General features: G+C 40.8%; 1 protein-coding gene across 2 annotated transcripts in view; it reads right to left on the reverse strand.

Annotated features, from left to right (window-relative positions):
- LOC138634426 (putative methyltransferase NSUN7) overlaps positions 1-21,679 on the reverse strand; it is a 34,577-nt gene that overhangs the window by 3,438 nt on the left and 9,460 nt on the right. For both annotated transcript variants that reach the window (XM_069721340.1, XM_069721341.1), the window contains 10 exons: positions 16,667-17,048; positions 11,110-11,168; positions 8,250-8,377; positions 7,916-8,068; positions 6,942-7,125; positions 6,101-6,335; positions 5,439-5,582; positions 4,670-4,771; positions 3,238-3,373; positions 2,507-2,630 (listed from right to left, as the gene is read on the reverse strand). In XM_069721340.1, the coding sequence (XP_069577441.1) occupies positions 2,507-2,630; positions 3,238-3,373; positions 4,670-4,771; positions 5,439-5,582; positions 6,101-6,335; positions 6,942-7,125; positions 7,916-8,068; positions 8,250-8,377; positions 11,110-11,168; positions 16,667-17,048 (1,647 nt within the window). The remainder of the gene's footprint in view (positions 1-2,506; positions 2,631-3,237; positions 3,374-4,669; positions 4,772-5,438; positions 5,583-6,100; positions 6,336-6,941; positions 7,126-7,915; positions 8,069-8,249; positions 8,378-11,109; positions 11,169-16,666; positions 17,049-21,679) is intronic.

The raw sequence follows: 21,679 nt of genomic DNA on the forward strand, positions 1-21,679 counted from the left end.
CACGAACCAACTATGCCATACTCTGTAAATCTCTCATTTCCGTCCACACTCTGCCAAACTTAGCTGCCGCAGCATTTCCTGGAGCTGAACCCTTTCTGTTTCAATATTTACATCCAAAATCATTACATCCAATGTGTCTTGGCAACGACTTCCAAATTTATAAAACTCACCCTAAACCAAAAAGAAAACAAAGCCAAAATGAAAAGTGTAGGTCTCTGAATTTCCTATTAATGTTATACAAATTCCTTCTTAAGTAGGAGGGGTCACTGTGCTCTGCTTCTTCAGGCAATTAGGCCACAAACACATCACTTGAATGTCTTTATTGTCCCCAGCTGTTCCTGTATGGAGGGCTCATAAAGAACATTACTATGACAGACGATATAAGCCAGACAGCATTCAAATACTTATATAATTGCTATTTTTATGGCGCTTTTCAGAGTGCCACAATAACTTTTGATTAGCTGAGTTTATTGGCGGTAAGATGAAAAAAAATCCTGTTTGAGGCACCATCACAGCAGTTTGATTATCTTTTCATTCCCATCTGCGGAGGAATAAAACATGATGGATGGCCAGAGAGAAACAGACGCTTCAGCGTGAGGGAGCTCCGTCACACCTCGTGGGGGTAAAGATGGCTTAATAATCCCGTGCTGGCATCAAAAGCATAAGAGCAGATTTCATAATACTAGGGAGTATGCCATAAACGTGGCTACGCTGTGGATTATGAGGACGTGGGGAAGACCACAGTCACAAAAACTTCATGAGACTCGCTGCTGCACCTCGACCAACCCTGTAGATGGACTGTAACACACTGCACCTATTAGACCTGGAATCAGCTCCTGTAACAATCTACTATTTCTCTTAACAACCTGCTACAAACATTATACAGGCAGAGCAGGACAGCGGGACAGGCAAAGAGAGGAAGATGAAAGTAGATTGGAGAGTGGATGAGTTTGGCTGAAATAAAGGAGTGAGGGAGAGACTTTATTAAGCAATGAAAGCCTGTGACTAGAAAATACAATGGAGTCAGAGACAGAGAGTCTCCCAATCACCAGTGTTCATAAGAGCCAGAGAATTATCAGAAAGCTCCTCGAAGACACGGACATTGTTGAAATTGCCAGAATAAACTCAAATCCCTTCAAGGACACTTCAACTTCTTTCTTATTGTCAAGAGTAATTCACAAACATCTTTACCAACATATTCACACACAACAAAGTAAACTAGATCCAGTTTCTCGGTTTCCTCACTTGTTTTCTCCTTTTGGCTACAAAATCCAAGACCAACTCTTTATCTAACAGCATTCTCTGAAAGCCTGTCTCACTCCGTTTGTACACTGAACCTCATGTGGACTTAACCGTTTCTGTTTCTGAAGCTGTCCAAGACGATGCGCTCTATCTTCTGCTTTTTTCCCCATTTCAGCATTCATTCACACTCCTTCTCCACCGACATCGTGGACCTCTCACTGTCACACTCCCTGTCAAGTTGCTGATTGGACAAGACACCTGAATCTGTGACCCAACATTCTCATTTTTCTAGTAGCCTGACCTCCTCACTTCTCTCCCTTGGTCTTTCTCGGCAGTTTGGCCGACTACCTGTCACTGGCTGCGATTTTCATTTTCACCTGATCTCGACTTCAATAGCGTGGTTCCCTATGTACCTTCATCTTTCTGCCCAAGCAAAATAATAATTCAAAGGGTTCATGCTTCAGTTTCCCAGCGGTTGCTTGTTTTTGACAGATAGCAGGCAGTCCAGCCTGCCTCCATCATAATTCCCACACTTCACCAATTAAACTTACTTCACCCTGACTCGGTTGTGTCTGTTTGTATCCATAAGAGAGCCGAACCGTATGATAGTATTTCAGGACTCAGGGAGAGAAGAACGAGTGTTTCTGAGCAGACATAAATAATGGCTCATCCAGTGTTTCATTTCAGTGTATTCGGTTTGTGTGTGCAAGAAACTATAGTCACATAAACTCACTGCACAGCACTTCGAAGACTGAACAATTTGTCAGGAAATCTTACAACAGTCAGCCATAAAACATCCGTCACACTGGAAAAGTCCACGGTCAGGTCCAGAGCTAATGATGGAACTTTTCTTTCACTTTAGATCGGATAGTTTGCTGTATTTTCTGAGGCAGCACCTAGAGGCCTGTAAGGAAAGCGCAGCTTTGTAAAATCTTATATTGGCTTCATCATTGAGCCCTGGGAGGTTGCTGCTGCCTGATGTGACATTTTATTTTAGATTTTTATATTATTATATTTACATTTTATATACATGTGCATGTGCACTTCAGCTGGCATCTTACATCAATCTTCATTTCTTGTGATCACAAATGTACTTAATAAAATATTAAAACTAACCACATCTACATGGTAGATCAGTTTAATGGTGCAATATATAATAATAAAAAAAAAAAAAAAGACTACTGGGGGTGCAGATGTCATTGTTTGTTTGTAAATTCCTTAGCCACTGCTTGTTTTATGAGGTTTCTGCTTTAGTGATGCTTACCTCTCTGTTAAGAACAGCCAGAAAGCAGCCGTTACTGTGCTCTGAAGCCTCCAGTATGAAGAAGGGATCTGCGTCACCTGTGGCCTCTGCTTGTTCAGAGGCGCTGAAAGGGGAGGGGCTTGGCCTAGAGAAATCACACATTTCATACATACGCATGGGGGTACCTGGTAAAAATACAACTTCATACAGGAGCAATGGTAACTGTGTATTATTGTTTAATACTTGGATTCCATAGTTAATTAATCAATTTGATCCAGATGTGTAGGTAAAGCCATTGTGATCCATACCAATAATACTACTTCTGTTCTATTTATGAAAGCCGGAGGCATTGCCAGCACACCAGGCCAGCTAGCTGCAGAGAGGAGTCAATCTTGATACATTCAAGTCAACAGGAATAGTAAACTTAAACAAGACTCAAGTTCTTAACCTCAGCCACAAGGAAAAAAAAATATATATTGAAAAAATAGGAAGGCAATATGTCTGGAAGCCGTTTGTTTTCTGGCTCCTACACAGCATTTAGAGGCATCAAATGGCACCTTTGATTATATTTTCACTGAATCTCCTTCAGTTCTTGCCTGAAGTGTGCTGATGCTTTGACAGAAGCCTCTCTAAAGGGAGGCAGACAAACACCTCAGAAAGCTGACTGACAGCAAGGCAAACAGACAAACATGAAAAGACATTGACTGAGATGGATACAGAAAGCACACTGGGGTACGGAGACTGACGCTGACCTGAAGATCCCTTGTTTTGGTTCCCCCTCCTGGTCTGAGCTGACTTCAGCTTGCTGCAGGGCTCTGCTCACCACATCCACGTTCTCCTCTGGACATGACGAACAGGTGGAGTACACGACTGCCACAACTTTGGGGACTACACACAAAAAATCAAACACGCATCAACTTCAATTTTTTTTTTCATCTCTTTAAAAAACAATTACATTTGATTATCATACTGAGCCACACTCCTCATCAAGTGCTCCCTTTGAAGAAATGGGCTCTTGAATATTAATTTGTCATTCTTCTTTTTGCATGTACGTTGTACATTGCTCAATTTATTTAACTGCTGCTGGCTTGTAGATTTGTTAGGCTGTTGGCAGTTTGACTTTTTTCATTTAGCTTTGATTTTTTTTCTAGCTCACTAATTATAGCCAGACAGAAACAATTAACACTGAGCTGATAACAAATAAAGCCTGCTTAGATGCAGCAAATCAGGTCTAAACAAAAGTGAAATATAACTAGTTGGGAAGAGAGACAAGAAAACAAAGGGACTGAGGCATGAGGCCAAAAAGTTTGTCAGGTGTCCTGAGGTGGGTGTGTTGCTCCACAACAGACATTAAAAGCTGCGTGTGTGTGTGTGTCTGCATGAGCATTAGTCTATGCACGTGGCTATATGGAGACTCTAAAATAAGACCATTGACTGAACCGAGCCATGGCACTCAATACACACCACCCATTAATTAGCAGTCCAAATAGAACGTATTTACACTGGCAAAAACTAGACAAGGGCTGATCGATGGCAATGTGATTAGAGAAGCTGGTTTACATTGCCCTCAACCAAGATACTCCACCTGTTTGATGAATGTAACCCTGACCAGACAGACAGGAGAGCACAGAACAGTACAAGACAGACTGAAGCTACTGAGTGTAGCTCATTGATATCGATTAAAACTAAATGGAATAACATTTAACTTATAGAATAGAACTGAGTAGAAGTGTAACATCTGCAAAAAATACAATATGATATGACTTAACAAAGCAGGTGCTTCTACCATGTTCAGTTTTCTACACAAAGCAGAATTACTAATTACTTGTTTAGAATATGCAAAAAAAAATGGTGCAGAAGACTGTGGCTGACCAGCACAGAGCAACATTAGCATTCCTAATTAAGACTCAGACGATCTCCAAGGAACGCAACAGACTTCAGGCTAGTGGCATATGAGATTAGATAATTAGGAAATGTAGGCTTCATTGTGTCAGAGAGGTGAGAGAGGCTCCACGCTTGAGACTGAGTGGTGTATGTGGTGCACGTGTGTGTGTGTGTGTGTGTGTGTGTGTGTGTGTGTGTGTGTGTGTGTGTGTGTGTGTGTGTGTGTGTGTGTGTGTGTGTGAGTGTGTGCACGTGCGCGCGTGTGTGTGTGTACATGAGATCCGGTGGTTGTACACTCACACTTCAAGGCATGATCAATATCCTTCCTCTGCTGTGCTACCAAGGATTCCAGTTTGCTCTGCGCTATGGTGCCTTGGGAGAGGTCCTGCAGCAAGTCTGTGTCTGAGAAAACAAAGAAGGAGAGTAGAATATCAATTTTATGAATTGCCTTTTTTAATAGTCTAATAGTTTAATAGTTTAATAGGGTGCATAAACAACTCGAATAAAAATTACATTCATATATGTCGATAGACGGGTTTGACTGGAAATGTAAATTGTTATACATAGCAATGCTCTCTATCATCTCTTGTAAATGCGTAAAAAAAAAAAAAAAACTTTCGGTAACTAATCCTTCTTTGACAGATTTTTTTCAACGTGAAAATGTTCTCTTTTTACATTAAATGAGCAAAATGATGCTCATCAATACATTTTGCTGCATCTAAACCCCTTAATTACAACTTTGCTCTTAAATCTTAGTATTTTTTTTTTGCTTTAGACAAAAAATAACACTATTACTTGAAAGTATTAAAGTCATATTTTTCTGACAGCCTTTTAATGGATGCAGCAGTAAGAAATGTGCAGGGTAAAGAATATGCAAAATTAACATTTAAAGAATATGAGTTTGCATACTTAATTTCTTGCAGTATGTATGCACAGCATGCTGATTTTTCTACCCTAAGACACAGCATGTTTCTCTGCTCTGTTCCATTATGGACACATTCGGGTGTCGTGTAGACTAGGTTACAATGTGTATTTCTAAAATTCACAGTTTATGTGCACAGATCACTACCTCGATGTTCTTGCAGTATGAACTCGATCGGGTTGCTGACTGCAGACACAGAACATCTGGGGGTCAGCAGGATAACGCGCACCTTTTGAAGCCGCGGTTCATCACCATCCAAAGACTGGAAGACTTGCTTTATCAGCTTCACATCTAAGGAGCACACACACACACAATGTGATGATTATGAGCTCAATCAGTGACCCACATTTTCCCTGTGTTTATATTCTATTCACAAAGTCCCACATCTATTACCCTGCCTGAAGGCATGTTTTGCAATTATAAAAATGTCAGTTTTGTACTGTACCATAATTTTCCTCCAGACAAGCCGAGCTGTCAGTATAAAAATATTTACATAAAGCTCAGCAGACACTACCTGAATTAAAGCACACTGATTACATAAACTGTAAAAGTCTCTGGGAACAACTAACTTTTTTTCATTTTCTTTTCACCAAAACTCAATCAAACTAAATCATTGTTGTAGTTTGTCAGCACCCAAAAACACCTGTCAACATTTGAATTAATAACCATTGTGACAAGACCAACATGCCACATTCAGTCAACATACTGTGCTCCCATCTCTCTCTGTTTATCTCCTCTTTTGTTTTGTAATTCAAACACACAAACAAATACTGGCAACGCTCTTATGGAAACATCCATTTTGTGCTTACTCTCACAGCCCATGGCGGAGACTGTGAGCTTTAGCTCCTCCCTCTGAGCGTCCGTGCGATCGCTGACACAAACGTAGACTGTGGGCCTGTTTGGGCCTTTGCCTTTATGTTTCTCCGCCATTAGGGAGGCAGTGTGGGAGACTGTGAGGCCGGAAAAGGAGCCCACCATAAGAACGTCTCCTTCATCTGGTAACAGGCAGCACACTGCATTTGGGCCCAGGCTGCAAGACTTATCCTACAGGCACAGTGAGTGAAAGCATTAGACTTCAACCTAAAACTTCAAGATCCAGATTTACAGCAACACTCTTAACAGACGAGACATAAACTAAGATAAGATGGACAAAGAAGGGTGGATGATAAAACAGGAGAGAGAAAGTGTGATGGAGGCACATAAACTGAAAGAAGGAGAGATGATTAATTAGCCACTGGTGTTGAATATGATGATTGAATTTGGCCGCAAAATCTGATTTAATAGTGTTGTGGTGCTGTGCACTGCTTAAAGTTTGTGTGGCAGATTGACTTTTATGGAGGAGAAATTGAATCATTTAACTGTCCTCTGCTCCCAAACAGGATAATTCTAGATGGCTCAAAGTGACGTATGGCGATATAAGTGGAAGTGAGGTGAAATATTTGTATCTGGGCAAACTAATCTTAGTTGACATGAGGGATCTCAAGCTTATAATCAATTTGAGCAAGTCCATTACCGAAGTGTGAGCATGTATATCAAAGAAGATTGATGGGGCTGAACAGATTTCCACGGCAACATTAAAGTCTACAGAGAGGAGGCTACTCCTTGTTAGAAACCTCCTCTCTGTGGGCAGCTGTTGTACTGCTGTTGTACCTGGATGATGAGTTTGTGGTCACTAAGCAGCTTGGTGGAGTACAGCTGAGCTCTCAGCTGAGCAGGGAATACCAGTGTATCCCCACAGTGGGGATCCTGGCAGAAGGTCTGGCCCTCCAACTGCCCGATAGATTGCACCTGGGAGAAGCCTGCACTCTTCAGCACACTTTGAATCTCATCAAGACTGGAAGCAAAGGAAAGGAGGAGCAAGGAGAGTGAAGCCCAAGAGGAGGGATCAGGGAAGAAGGTAAGAGGTGGGAGAAAGAAGAAGTCTGTCATCATAGATAATAATAGTGTGTAGAATTGTTTAGCGGCCTTTAAAAGGACTTTAAAAGTAATATGTGCTGTAAAAGCCACACCATCAGTCCCAACAGGTGACCTTTACAGTCCCAGAGCTGGGCGAGGGGTGTCGCTGATTGAATCTGTCTACAGCAGCAGGATTTACACCTTACTGAATCAGCCTGTTGGGGCGTATGTAAGAAAACTCATTGGCAAGCGCACACACACACACACACACACACACACACACACACACACACACACACACACACACACACACACACACACACACACACACACACACACACACACACACACACACACACACACACACACACACACACACACACACACACACACACATTTGGTCATTTAATTGAATGTCAACTGGGCACCTGGCCCATAAAACATTGGGCAGCACCCAAGTTAAAGGCCTAAGTGTGAATGTAGGTGTGTGTGTGTGTGTGTGTGTGTGTGTGTGTGTGTGTGTGTGTGTGTGTGTGTGTGTGTGTGTGTGTGTGTGTGTGTGTGTGTGTGTGTGTGTGTGTGTGTGTGTGTGTGTGGGGATGCTTGCACACACACATCCTGTATATGCTTACAGTGCATTCCTGTGTTTATGTACAGGTGTATACGTACAGGTGAGTGTTATGTGCTTCTGAGTGTGTAAGTGTGCGCTCTCTGTATGCTCAGTTGACCTGCTCTTCTGTGCGTTGACCCATGTGTATATTGGAAGGTTGCTTGATCGCTCCTGCTTCTTCCTCACACTGTCCGGCAGGATGTATTCAATGGACGGGAGATCACGTTTGATCCTGCAGCGGGCCAAAGAGGCTGCCAGTTTGGTTTTGAACCTGTGTACAACACAAACAAAACAAACAAAAAAAGATTTTTTTTTTCTTTTCTTTTTTTTTTTACCTAGTCTCTCAAATTCCTGAATTTGTACTTCATTCAATCCACCCCCAGTTGAATGAGTGGGATTTTTTTTTTTTTTTTTTTTATTTTTCATGTGCTCTGTTTTTTCTCTTCCCCTACCTGAGGAGGTAGTTCTCCACATCTCTAACTTCCTGTATGATCTCCTCCCCCTGGAGTTCCCGTTGGAGGAACTTCCTGTCCTGGAAGTCACAGAGCATGACGGCAACAAGGCTCATCTGATCATCTGGCTGGAGAATGAGAGCAAAAGTTACAGTTAATTGGTAATTTCCATTTTAAAACGAGAACAAAAAAGCAGGAACAGAAATGGAGGTGACAAACTTCTCATTTTGATAACATGGCTGAGGAACGAGTATGTATTTTTTGAATGGTTACATCTAAAAAGTCAGCATTTGGTCCATATTTAGAATTTCCAACCAATGGTGAATTTGAGAAAGTATTTTAATTACCTCAGCGCAGGTATAATGCAGTGATGCTATTTATCTGTATTGATTTCGAGACTAAACTGTATCTACTACAAAAATGTACACACACAGCTCAAGGATGTCCTGCCATGACCCAACTTCTGCCACTTAATTAAACCTAGGAAGAAGCCCTGGTTGTGCCTCTAGCTCTCCTCTACAATTATCTCTCTCCCTTCAACTCTCCAACTTCTCCCCCTCTCTCTCTCTCTCTCTCTCTCCCATATCTATGCCCCCACCTACACCATGCCCCCTCCCCCTCCTCCCACCTCTCTCTCTCACTCTCTCTCTCTCTAACTCCACCTCCCTCTCCCATTACTTAATGCCAGATGGTGTTCCATGACAGCAACAGCTTGCCACATCCTTACTACTGGGTGTAATGGGCAGGGAAGCTAGAACCCTACATGGGTTTATACTGCAGCTAAGAAATTAGCCAGCACTCATTATTCAGTCCAGAGGCTTTCGGTTTAATTTTTGGAAAAGGTTGATTTCTGAGACGGGTTGTGGGACTCCACTTTTCCTCTCTCGTCTTCCCTCATTACCTAAAGCTCCACTTGCCCTTTACCAAGGTTAAACCGTTGGGTGTGGGAAAATTCCCAGTCACCGAGCTGCCTGGCAACTGTCCCAAGATGGGAAACAGGCCGAAAGTAAACATGCCAGCTCTGTTTAGCCAACTCTCATTCAAGACACGTACATAAGAATTTGACTTTGGACTCACTTAATCTGCAATTTAATTTTAATGTTAGTGGTATTGTTAATGTTAATGCTGAACTCAGGACAAGCTTGGCCAATGGTTAAATTTAGCTGGGTATCGTGAAAAAAATCAGTTGAGTTTTATAGCTAAGGCAAATGCAACACATAGCATTGTCATTGTCAGAATAACAACTTAATTGTCAGTTAAGCAGACCAAACTCAGTATAAAATATTCTGGATGTAAGTTTTGACGTGATTAAAGTTTTATGTGGCTCATTTTACACAGGGAGTGGACCTATGCAATGTTAAATGTGCTTTCTGCCTAATATGTTTGCCTCATCAGATTTTACATCATCATTCAGGCTACAGTAATTCCTCCATTCACGGCATGCAGACTTCATTTTCTCCCTTTATTGTGATCGAATGTGCTTCAGGCTCCAAGTCTATCTATATCCTCATTTTTCATTCTACTTCTCTTTTTTTTTTCTTCCTACCAATACCCTCATGTTCCCACTTTTTTACGTCCGCCTATTCTCTCTCATTCACTCTGTGTCCTCTCTCTGTCAAGGTTGAACTTTATAGATGCCAGCAGTGTAAAAGAAGGTGAGAGCCAGTTCTAAAAACGGTCTCACTGTGTCTGGGTTTTATTGTCTAGCTAGAGGGATGCAGAATAACGACCTGCCACCAACACATAGAGGGAGCCATTCATTTCACCCAGGACCATATTTCATGTGGCTACACTGCAGGCGTACATCTGTGTGTATGTGGGAATCGCACCGCGAACACACATCGGTGTGCATTGATGTGTGTCTCTGTGTGTTTAGGCTCTCGCTGAAGTAGACATCGGTCGTCTACGATCTGTACCCTCAATGACAGCTCTGTTTTCTGTTTACACATCCACCACCTCTTTACTCGTCTCCTGTAGCAGCTCGCCGGGCACACAGTGGATCTGTATTCTGTGCATGTTTTATCACCATCCGGAATGTTAGCGAAGCAGCTTAAGCAGCCTTCCTCTTTCCACAGCTTCTTTTATGTGGGGTGTTAAAAGTAGGGCAAAAGCACATGCGAATCTCCTCCAGAGGATACCTCCTCATTTAGGTAGCAGGGTGTTCTTCTGCTAACAGCGGCAGGTTCACGGTTATACTAGGAATCTTTTTCTTTTTTTTTTTTTTTTTACGACTACACAACATCATAACATGCGTTGGTTCTAAGACAGATGTAGGACAGGGAGCGCGGAGAATACACGCACGCGCCACATACAAACACGCTGTCTCCGGGGTGTTACAGCATTTTTATTTCATCACTCATTAATAGGTTGTTTTGCTTGAGAGTAGCAATAAAGGAAAGGCACACAGCCGGATGTGTTCTGCTACATAGTATCTTTTTTTATACGATTTTTGTTACTCCAAAGGGGGTGATTGTCAATGATTAGGGTAGGAAATATAGACCAAAAAGGTGCTTTTTGAGTTGATGAAAGGAACATATGAGTGTAATAGGTACATCAACATAACTGTTACTGATCAGAAATCTAGAGAACGGAACCAAGAGCAGGTGGAGTACATGAACGGCAAGATGTGAATACAGGAGAGTGTTAAGGAAAACAGTAAGATAAATAAAACTATACACCGGGGGAGGGGGGGGGGAGAGAAGGTTAACTCATAACATTTTAATCTAGCCTTTCTCAGAATTAAAAAGTCATATTGAAAGTAACATAATGCTGACATACACCAAGGGATTATAGCCTACATGTTCACTTCACCTAAACTACTGCTGTATTAAGAAATACTGCCCCTATACAACTCACTTACCATTGGCTGAGTGAGGTAAAAGCAGCTGTCAGTCATGATGTCCTCCAGCAGTTCTTGATCTGCACAGAAACAGAGTAAAACAAGGTTAAATAGCGGGATGGAAATGTAATAATGGGGGGGGAAGGGGTGTTCAATTGCTAACTATGTGTGAATAATGATGATGCGTATTAGTGCATCTTTTATATCAGCGTCTAATTAACCATGTAAACCATTGAGATAGAGGCACAAGAAATTACTCCTATTTATTAATTGGTCCAATACATGCTACAAAGGACAAAACCATATCGGATGATGAAAACATGTTTAGCATAAGAGTGAAAAGAGATTAAGACAGAGAGGAAGAGAGGCTCCTAAAGGCACCCCAAATGATGGTGATTTCATTTTAAAAGATAATTCAATTAGATGGGGGGTGGGGTGGAGGGGGAAGGGTAATTTCCCGTGATTAAATGCTTATTTGGTGCTTAATTGGCCTAATCCGATTCTTCATTTTGCCTCCTTTCTTTCATTTATTGTTTCTGTGGTGAATGGGTTTTTAAAATTGAAGCGCTAATGACATCAAGGATGGCTGAAGTAATAAACGGGATAGATCTAAACATGATGAATGGAACCAAATGCAAGAGGCTTGCATGCTTTTTATACCATGGAATGTGTTAATGTGATTTATGTTGCCTTCTTTATTTTAGTAATCACCTGTTACTTTAAAAATGATACTGTTGTGACTTGTGGGACTGATGTAACAGTCTTATTTTACACTTTTATATTATATACTGTAGATGCAGGCCTTATTCTTAAAACAAAATCTATCATCTGCAGAGTTTCTTGAGAGTATTCCTTTTTTTTTTTTTTACCAGACTACAAAATTAAACTTTGCTTGAGCTCCTGTATCAGTTGAAGACTGAATGAAGAGACTTTGAATTGTTAAAAGGTGAGAGCTGCCTATCAGATATTTATGTATGTGTGGCTTGTAGCGGTTTTTTTACTCAAATACCCTGGCTTCATATCATAAAAGCAGCAACTGGCTTGCGAACCAACAGGATACTTTCTCTCGAAATATACATAAAAACTAACAGACTTTTGGCCTCTCCTATTCGATATGCAGAGACAGCAACACTATCCAGTCTATCATGTCAGGATCAAGGAACAGCTGCTTCCAAAGTTACTCTGCAGGTAGTGTGTTTGCTCACTACACACTGTAAATGGAAATAGGATCATTTCTCTAATGTGGATGTGTGTCTAGCGAGATTGGAAAACTCCTCTTTTATGTTACTGCACAGGAGTAAGTAACAAGTGGAAATTAGATGTATGTTTCTGTATGTTTGAAACCACAGGTTTTGAAATTGATATGCAGTGTGTCTACCATATGTGGGGTTGCCCGTTTGGGTAATTCCTATTCTTAACAGGCTGCAAATAAGAAGTAAGCCCAGAGCCCATCCACCACAACACCATGGAAATCACAGATACTGCTGTTAACTTATCACATCACAAATCAAGCCAAATGGTGCTCTGGGTCTCAGCCAAGACGTACACTGGGCACCCCTGTAGTGTGTAAACACTACAGACAAACACACATATCTGCATGCAGGTACACACACACACACACACACACACACACACACACACACACACACACACACACACACACACACACACACACACACACACACACACACACACACACACACACACACACACACACACATCTGGGTACACAAACACATGTTTTCACACAATACAGCTTATCTTTGATTGAAGAAACACAGGCACACACAATCAGCAGTGCTCTAATTTATAGCTGATATAAGTCAATAAACTTTACAATTGGGGCCATTACTGCAGAAGGCCTTAAAGATAAGCCCTTGAGAGATAAACACAGTGCACACTGCAAAACAGACCCTAGAGGGAGCCATGACGGTCGGGTATGTAGAGGTCAAAGTCGTCCACACGCTATGAATCACTTACAGGAGACGCCTTCAAACAGCAGACGCAGGGATGAATTTCTCAAATCTGACATTGACATGCAACAATTTCACAAAAAATGTGCCCTCAATCAGCAGGAGGCACTATTCATCGCAGAGGTTGTGTGTTGTGTGGCTTCCATCCAGTTATTACACAATGAGCAGTGACTAATGGTGGCTCTGGTCAAACGAATCCTTAGTGTGAGAGCCAGACCTGAATGCAGTCTCTTTTTCTCTTCTGCCAGGTCTTTGTCTCACAATGTTCTGCATCAGTACACCCAATTGCACATTAATCTATCAGTGGACAGGCCAAAAAAAGGTACCGGTCGTAAGTTATACATTCACCTTTAGGCTGAATGGTTAATCTGTCTCACACATTATGCACCTGCACAATTTAATATTTGCTGAAGCATTCTGGTCGTAGCTGCTCTGATTGTGGTCAAGGACAAAAAAGACAGTCTTTCTCTCTCCCATGCTCCCAAGTCCAGCATAACACAAAGTGGTCCAACAGCAGCCTCAGTCATTTGACAAGTCAGGCTGGACAGAACGGACAATGAGGCAGAAATACTCAGAGGAGTAGCCAGCAAAAAGAAAGAGGGAAGCAGGGAAAGAGGAGGGGGGAGGGGGGGGGGCTTTCATGGCTAGCGACAAGGTCAACTCAATTTCTGCCAGTAAAGACTCACAAAAATGACTTTACCCAACTTCCCATTAGCATATACTGCACCTCAAGCTATGAGAGCACAAGGTATGGCCAATCAACAAGATATGAAACCTTGACAATATAATCTGCCTGTAGGTCAGTAATCTAGCAGATATGCACTCAGATATGGAACCAATGCTTCTTAAAGAGACAAATGAGGTCACAGTGATAGAAAAACCCAGAAGATATATATATATATATATATGTAAAGGAGTCAGATTGAAGTGTGAGAGGAGAGGGAGGGAAGGGAAGGAAAAAAAAATCGGACTATTTGTCATTTGGGTAACTTCAGCTTTGTCTTTAAATGTCAAATATACACCAGGGAAACATCATAACCAACTCCAAGTCCATATTTCATTAATAGTTGACAATCACAGTGGCAGACAAGTCTGTGTCCTCGGCCACCAGCATGCAGCTTACAGAGTAACGCTTTTGTTTTAAGCAGATAAGAGTTTTATAAGCACAAGATCAATATCAGTGCTCATTGGCATTTTGCTCTGCATATTTTTTGCTGCTGATGCATTTTCTTCTTTAGGTTAACAAATGACCTCAGCTCAATTTTGGATCAGTCTTTGCAAGGCAGGGCACAGATGACATGTCTTGTGTGTGTGTGTGTGTGTGTGTGTGTGTGTGTGTGTGTGTGTGTGTGTGTGTGTGTGTGTGTGTGTGTGTGTGTGTGTGTGTGTGTGTGTGTGTGTGTGTGTGTGTGTGCGTGTGTGTGTGTGTGTGTGTGTGCGCGTGCGTGTGCGCGTGTGTTTCAATAGCAAATCAATTTCTGCACCAAAAGTCGGCATTTTCGTAGGAAGAGGAATAGGAGGAAAGATAAACAGTTGGCTTCCAGACTGTCATTTCATCCACACCCAGTTTCACCACACAGAAAACGAGAGAGAAATTACTCACATGTGACCAAAATACAAATGTGATCAAGGTAAGTCACTAGTCATGTCTCTATAAGAGAATTCCTGTATGAAACATTAGCACAAGTTACACTCTGTGTTGCAGTGATGTACTGAGAAATTGACCAAATTAATCTACTGTAAAAGTGATTCAGCCTCTGAAACACATCACAACTCTGTATGTTCCCAACACAACCATGGTCATTATAAAAAAAAACAACAACAGTAGAATTAGAGAAACCAGTGGATTAATCTCTTCTATAAATAATCATTTTATAAATTCCTCAGTGGTGACTACTCGGCTTTTCCTCTCTTTAAATTATCAGAATTGTCTGGTTGAAATTCTAAAACTGAATACCAGAAATGTCTGACACCAGGGATGGGAACTGTAGAGAAGGACTGTACTAACAAAGCACTGATAAGACTGAGGAATGTTTGTCTTTGAAATAAGCTCTTAACAAAAAAAGGATGCAGTTTAAAAGAAAATGAGGCACTGTCATTCTTCTGAGTTCCAGCAGGTCATCTTTCCACCGCAGAGTTCGTGCTCTTATCCGAATTTACTTCTTTCCTACAGTAAAGCCAAATTTGTGGATGAGTGTATACAGGGATCCTTTAAGACAAAGAAAAACCAGGATGAAGGATGGAGTCAATGTTCTGGCAATAAGAACTCAGAGTTCTCTCTTATTATCCTTAGCAATCTGGTCCATTTCACCTGATAATGTAAGTACTATGACCTGGAGCTGTAAAACTAATATAAGTTCCTTCGACGAGGTGCTGGAGCTTGTGATGGTGGATATTTCTGAGGTGATCTGCATTAACAGCGGGACATGTAGGTCTGAGGTTTATCAAGGTTCAGTCGGAGGATCGCGAGGAGGAACAAAATCACTCATGGCTACGGGGTGTTCCTACTACCTGACCTCTCCATCCACTGAGAACACATTAAATCAATTCCAGCCAGCTGCCTGCATCGCCATTTCGCTCGCCTCCACCTCCCTTATCGCCATGGTGATTACACACCCCTGTGACTTCGGTCACCCAGACCCCACCCTAGTCCCTGAAAACAGATTATGGGCCAAATTGATTTGTAGCATCACACAGAATTCCCCCTGGTCATTCAAGCATTTTTTTTGTTTCTCTTCTATTTGCCCTTCATCAATCTATCTACATCCAATTCTACCTGTCAATTAACTTCACCAGCGCTATTCAATCTAATTTCAGGTGGTTTGTCTGCCTGGAATCAAATAGGTGTTACTTGCAATTTCAAGCACCTGAAATGAATCAAAATAGGAGTTGCTGAACAGCCTCTCCTGATGTCTTCACTCCAGACTTGTCCAAAACAACGTAGGCGTATAACGGTTAGCAGTCAGCTTCACCTGTGAGCCAGTTTTCATCACGGTTAAGCCAACATAGTTTTAATATAGGCCCTGTGGAAATGTAGTTTAATATATGGTTCTTTTTTTTCTTATGTTTTATTTTTGTGGGTTTTTTTTTACATTTATTTTATCAATAAAACAGGTTGGTTGTTTTCATATTTTATCCAAGGGCAGATTTCATATTATCTCTGAGACAGTTACAGCAGCTCATGATCGTATTTTTTCACACAAAACAAAGAGAAAAATGTATGTTGTATGTTTCACTGACAGACTTAAAACATTATACAGAAGGTTATCCACCCTCAGCAAACTGTTTCATTTGGGTTTGAGATGCAAATCATTCTATACTCAGATGTTACAAGGTCATGGTTACTGGTATTTACATGAACCTTATATTTACATTTTTACCCTCAGTAGACTTGTGAAAACTCAGCTGAAGGTAAAAAAAACAAACTATGAAAGGAGAAACTTTAGTGGCTGGGGTGCGAATATTTTTTGTTGACGGGCCAGATTTGGCCCACGGTCTGCTTCTTGCCTTTGATGCTTATTAGGTTGTCGATGTGGGAAAAGTAATAAAGAATGAGGATTCAACAAATCCAGGAACCTCGGGCTACCAGTGACTAACAAACTTACATTTAAGTGTGCTGAAGGCCAGCTCATAAGCTGCACGTTGCGCCTCCTCATTTTTGACATCAGGCAAGGGGAGCCCTCTCCCTGTGCCGTAATTCACCAACCGTTGTGCAGCAGGCTTCGCTCGGTGGCTATTCTGGAAGATAACTGAGGCCACCAGGTAGACTCTGTCTGGGAAGCCCAGCTGACTTTGGCCGGTGATTTTGGGCTCTGGAGAAGCGACAGGGATGTCACTGTCGGCTGGATCATCCTGCGAGGTCAGGTCTCCGCTGCCTGCGGTCTTGGAGTCAGCCATTTTTGTCTTGCACGTGTAAGGTCGACTGAGAGGTCGTCCAGGGTTTTTGTTTTTCACCATCTTCTCGGAGACGTGTTTTATCTCTGACACCTAAAAAACATGGCATAAAATTAAACCATTCAGAATTTGCGGCTCTGAGATAAATTTATGATTTTAAGTTTGCTTTTCTGTAGTTTGTCCAGAAATATGCAGTGTGAACCAGTGTGCAATTATGCTTAAAACAATATTTTTACATAATAGAAATAGATTGGACATTTGACTTCTCCCTAGTAAGATACATTTCAGGGCATAATTGGGTTAAGGAGTTAAATAAATGATTTTGGAAATTATAAATATTATTGCAAAACGTGTGCAGCCCAATAGGTGACACTAAAAGCCAGCAGTGGAGTGTATCTAAGTACATTTACTCAAGTACTGAACTTAATTACAGTACTACTTCTACGCCACTACATCTGAGGCAAATATTGTACTTTTACTCCACATTTGTCTGACAGCTTCAGTTACCATTACTCTAGAATACAACTTCTGATATTATTCCTGAGCCACTGAAAACCATCTACAAATTAATTTTGAATTGTTCTGATAAACTGAAGTATCAAATATTTGTTCATGGGTGGAGAAAATTCTACTACTTACGAAATTAAAAAAAAAAAAAAAAACTTGGATTAGCAGGAATATGCATCTTCACAAAACTGAAAACAAGAGTTTCTCTGAGCTTTTTGACATTTTAAAGATACATGGTTCTTACAGGACATTGACGCTACACTATTTTACATTACTGTAGATAAACTAACCAACAGTTAAAGTTACTACCTTAAATTCTGCAGCAGTAAAATGCCCATTAATGCAGCCGTAATATTAATCCAAAAACATCATAAAGCATTTGCTGCATCGCTTTTGATACTTTAGGTAAATTTTGAAGATAACACTTAACTTATAGTAGATTAATTTTATTTAAGAGCGGTTCTGAATGCAGGAATATTTACTTGTCTATATTCAATGTGATATCAGTAGGCTACTTAAATAAAGGACCTGAATACTTCTGTCCAACACTTCTAAAAAACTGAGATTTATAGCCGTGGTAAAAAAGTGTAAAGTTTAAAACTTGTTTGTTTACAATGGATTAATCTACATAATGCTTTTGGCATTTAATTTGAACAAACATTAGCTGATCACTTTTGAAAATGACAAACCAAAGCACACCACGACACTGATTCAACCACGTTACTTTCTGCAGCAGCAGAGCTGAGAATAATTCCGTGTGATGGATTTTTACCTTATAAGAAGCGTGTTCTGTTTTCTTTTTGAAAAATACTGTACTCGTGTGCATGATTCTCCATATTTTCTATCTGACCGTTTCTGGGAGTTTCTGTTGTTCCTTCGCAAAAGTTTTGACCGCCAATAAACTATCTTCTTAAAAAAAAAAAAAAAAAAAAACCCGGTCCGTCATAAGGTGTCCTCACGGATGTTTACTGCAAGCCCCGCTCCTATCCCTCAGCTTTCTTTATCGGCAATGCGGCCTACTATAAAACGAACAGGGCAGCGTCTCCACTCAAAAACAAACTTTCTGAATGTCTGTCAACATCGCGGAGCACTTTGGGATTAGCGCGTTTCTGGTCACCATGGCAACCGCATGCTCATTTTCAAGGTCCCGCTCTTCACGGATGAAGAACTAATCTCTTTAACGCTGGACGGTCCTCCGTCTCTGCGGAGCCCCCGGGGGCTTCGTCACGAGTTTTACACAGCGTTATGTCAGAAAGCTAACGACAGAACTGTAATGCTGGTGGATCACTTGCAGATGGCACACAGCTGCTGTTTCCAAACTGCGGTTCATGAAGGAAGGGGGCATCCAAACCTCTACGATCCGCAGGCAGGGGCGTAACTAAAACGGTATGGGGCCCCCCTCTCCCCCCCGTGCACAGTGGCTGCCACTAGGCCCCTCCACTTCCCTGCTGCATCCCTCCCGTCTCATTTATTATTTAGCTATTTGTTTAGCCTACCCTATTATCTATGTACTCAACATTTCAGTTTCTACATCAATGTAGCCTGTTGTTAATGTAGCCTGGCAGCGAAAGACTTATCGCTCACAGCTTCAGTTTTCTTCGCTGCGATTATAGTCTGTAAATCATGTTCTCACGCAGCAACTCTGAAGGACGGACCAATCAGCAACTAGTGTCGGTGGCTCTGTGCAACGATGTTGAAGTCAAGTGGCATCAGTGGTAGAGTTTATGATGGTGAATACTGATTGGTTAAAGGTGGCTTCAATAATTTTTTAATTTACCCGAAGTCTACTCCCAGTAGGATGGTAACGATTCCCTATGGAGGAAGGCCAGACCAGACCACCATATATTCATGCAGTGAATTTGTGTCTGATAATGCCATGCTGTTGTGAACATGCCAGAGTTAACAAATTACCTAATTTCCATCTGTAGCCCCTAAACAGGTTATTATGCATTAATGGCCTAATGTCAGCAATTTTATTACGTTTCATCTGTGTAATTTGCCACGTGTTTGCCATTTTGTATAATTGAGAATACTAAATGTCCTTCCTTTTTAATTGTCAAATTGCTCTCAAAGCCCAAATATTTAAATCTCTTCCTTGTGTTAACATATTAACCCCTGCTGACCTATAAGTGAGTGCATCTGTCTTTTCAAAGGTTGCAGAGTGCGGCACAGTGATGGAAGATGTGTTCTATAGCCAAAATGGATGTAGCATCTGTTGTGCTTCATTTCTGTTGCAGTTGGTAGTTTTTTTTTAGAACAGGTCAAAGTACAACTGATGTACTGTTATAAGGCTGTTTTGGTGTAAAAAAAAAAATATATATATATATATATATATATAAGCATGAAAGTAAAACTGGTAAATATATTTTTTTTTCCAGTATATTAAATTGAAAGAAAAGATAAACAAGAAAAACCTTAATAGTTACTATCTTCAACAATTTTACAATTTTTTTTTAACATAAAAAAAACCCAACCAATTTCCTGTCAAGATACGACTCTGTCTTTACCAGACAGAATAGACAGCTTAACATCACCCACAAAATGCACCACATGGGCCCCAAATAACATTACAGCATTGTCCAAATCCAATTGGTCATGTTATCTGCTCCACAGTTCAGATGTTTTGGTCAGAGGTCATGAACAAGCAAAGATCCTCAGCTTCAGCATCCCTCCCTGCCCATTCATTTGTCTTCTGGCTGATCTCTCCACACTTCAAGCCAGATACCAGTTCACACCATTACATTTTATAGCTCTAACACTAGCCAAGAATACTATCTTTTAACTGGAACAGAGCCTATTTTTCCATCGCTCACTGGCTCGATATGCTGACCAAACATTGCAGAAAATCAGTCAACCTCACAATTATCTGGAATAGTCCAAAAAAAAACATTTCAAACATTTTTAACCTGGCCTTCTTTCTTGTAATTTCCTTAAAGCTAATCCTCCCAAATCCACCGAAATACCCCCCACATAAAAATATTAACTTTTATGATATAAAAAGTACACAAACATTTGAAACACAAAGTGCACATTAGTGAGGGTATTCAGATTTTATATAAGCTTCTCGTGTAGTGTTTGTATTTTGAATTTCACTTTTTCAGTTTGATCTTTAGTTTTGTCCTGCGTTTTATGTCATTTACTGTCTTGGTGTTGTTATTCTTAAGTGTTATTTTTTTTTTTTTAAAAAGAAGTAAAATGAGTACAATACTATATTATGGCATTATTGGAATACATAGCCAGTGTATTAATGTTAGAGTTATGGCGGTGGAGCTAATTTTAACTGTTATATCCTGTGTTGGGCAGCTTAAGATGACCATATGTAAAGCTCTACTATCAGATATACTTGGTGCAGTCCTTGACATGTTGTGGGTGTAACATAAGATTTAAGTGCCTCAAAATTTGGCTTAAAATTGTGTGAAAGTGGTTCCTCTTCATCACTGGTTAATCACTGGTATCATCACAGTGATCCTCCATGTGAAAATTTAAACAATGATAGATAATAGATCTGGAGTGACATTTTCCCAGCAGTCTTTCCCTCAGTGGCTGAGCTGCTACGCCTGTCCAAATTACACGGTTCACACCTCTCGTGCTTCAGCATGACAATCATTTGGAGAGGAGGATAAGAAAAAAAAACTAACACCATCTCTCCATTTCTGTCAGACCTCTGCTGCTTAACAGAGCCCACAGTGGACAGACTCAAAACAGAACAATCCCCCCCAAAAAAATATGAAAAGAGGGGAGCTGGGAGAGCATGCTGCCTGCTGCTCAACCATATTTTTTTTTTAATGACTAACTCAATTTCATCCAAATTTCATCATTGAATCACAGTAACCCAGACATAGTTTGAGAAAGTTTCATTACTGTATAATATCCTGGAGGAATCGACAGTCTATAAATCTATTTTCTTCTCCCAGTGGTAAAATTCTGTGAGTGGCTCACTGTACAAAATGAAAAGACGGTGGTAACGGTTCTGAGGCACAAATCCTGTGCACTTATGATGTTGCCACATGCAGCTTCCAACAGAAAGCTTTGGGGCCTCCACAACCAGAATGGTATGTGGGAAATGGGCGCCCTCTACTGTAAGATTAAGATAATGTGGTTAAAAATCAGAGGGGACATAATGTCTTTGGTATTGATCACATTTGGCTGTTAGAAATATGTATGGGAAGAAGAAAAACACACATGAGTATATGCTGGTGATGGAAGAAAAATTCAGT

This window comes from Brachyistius frenatus, unplaced genomic scaffold (assembly GCF_029030835.1).
Source record: "Brachyistius frenatus isolate BFR_SWC_R1_liver_20210118 unplaced genomic scaffold, ASM2903083v1 Contig_261, whole genome shotgun sequence".
NCBI lineage: Eukaryota > Metazoa > Chordata > Actinopteri > Embiotocidae > Brachyistius > Brachyistius frenatus.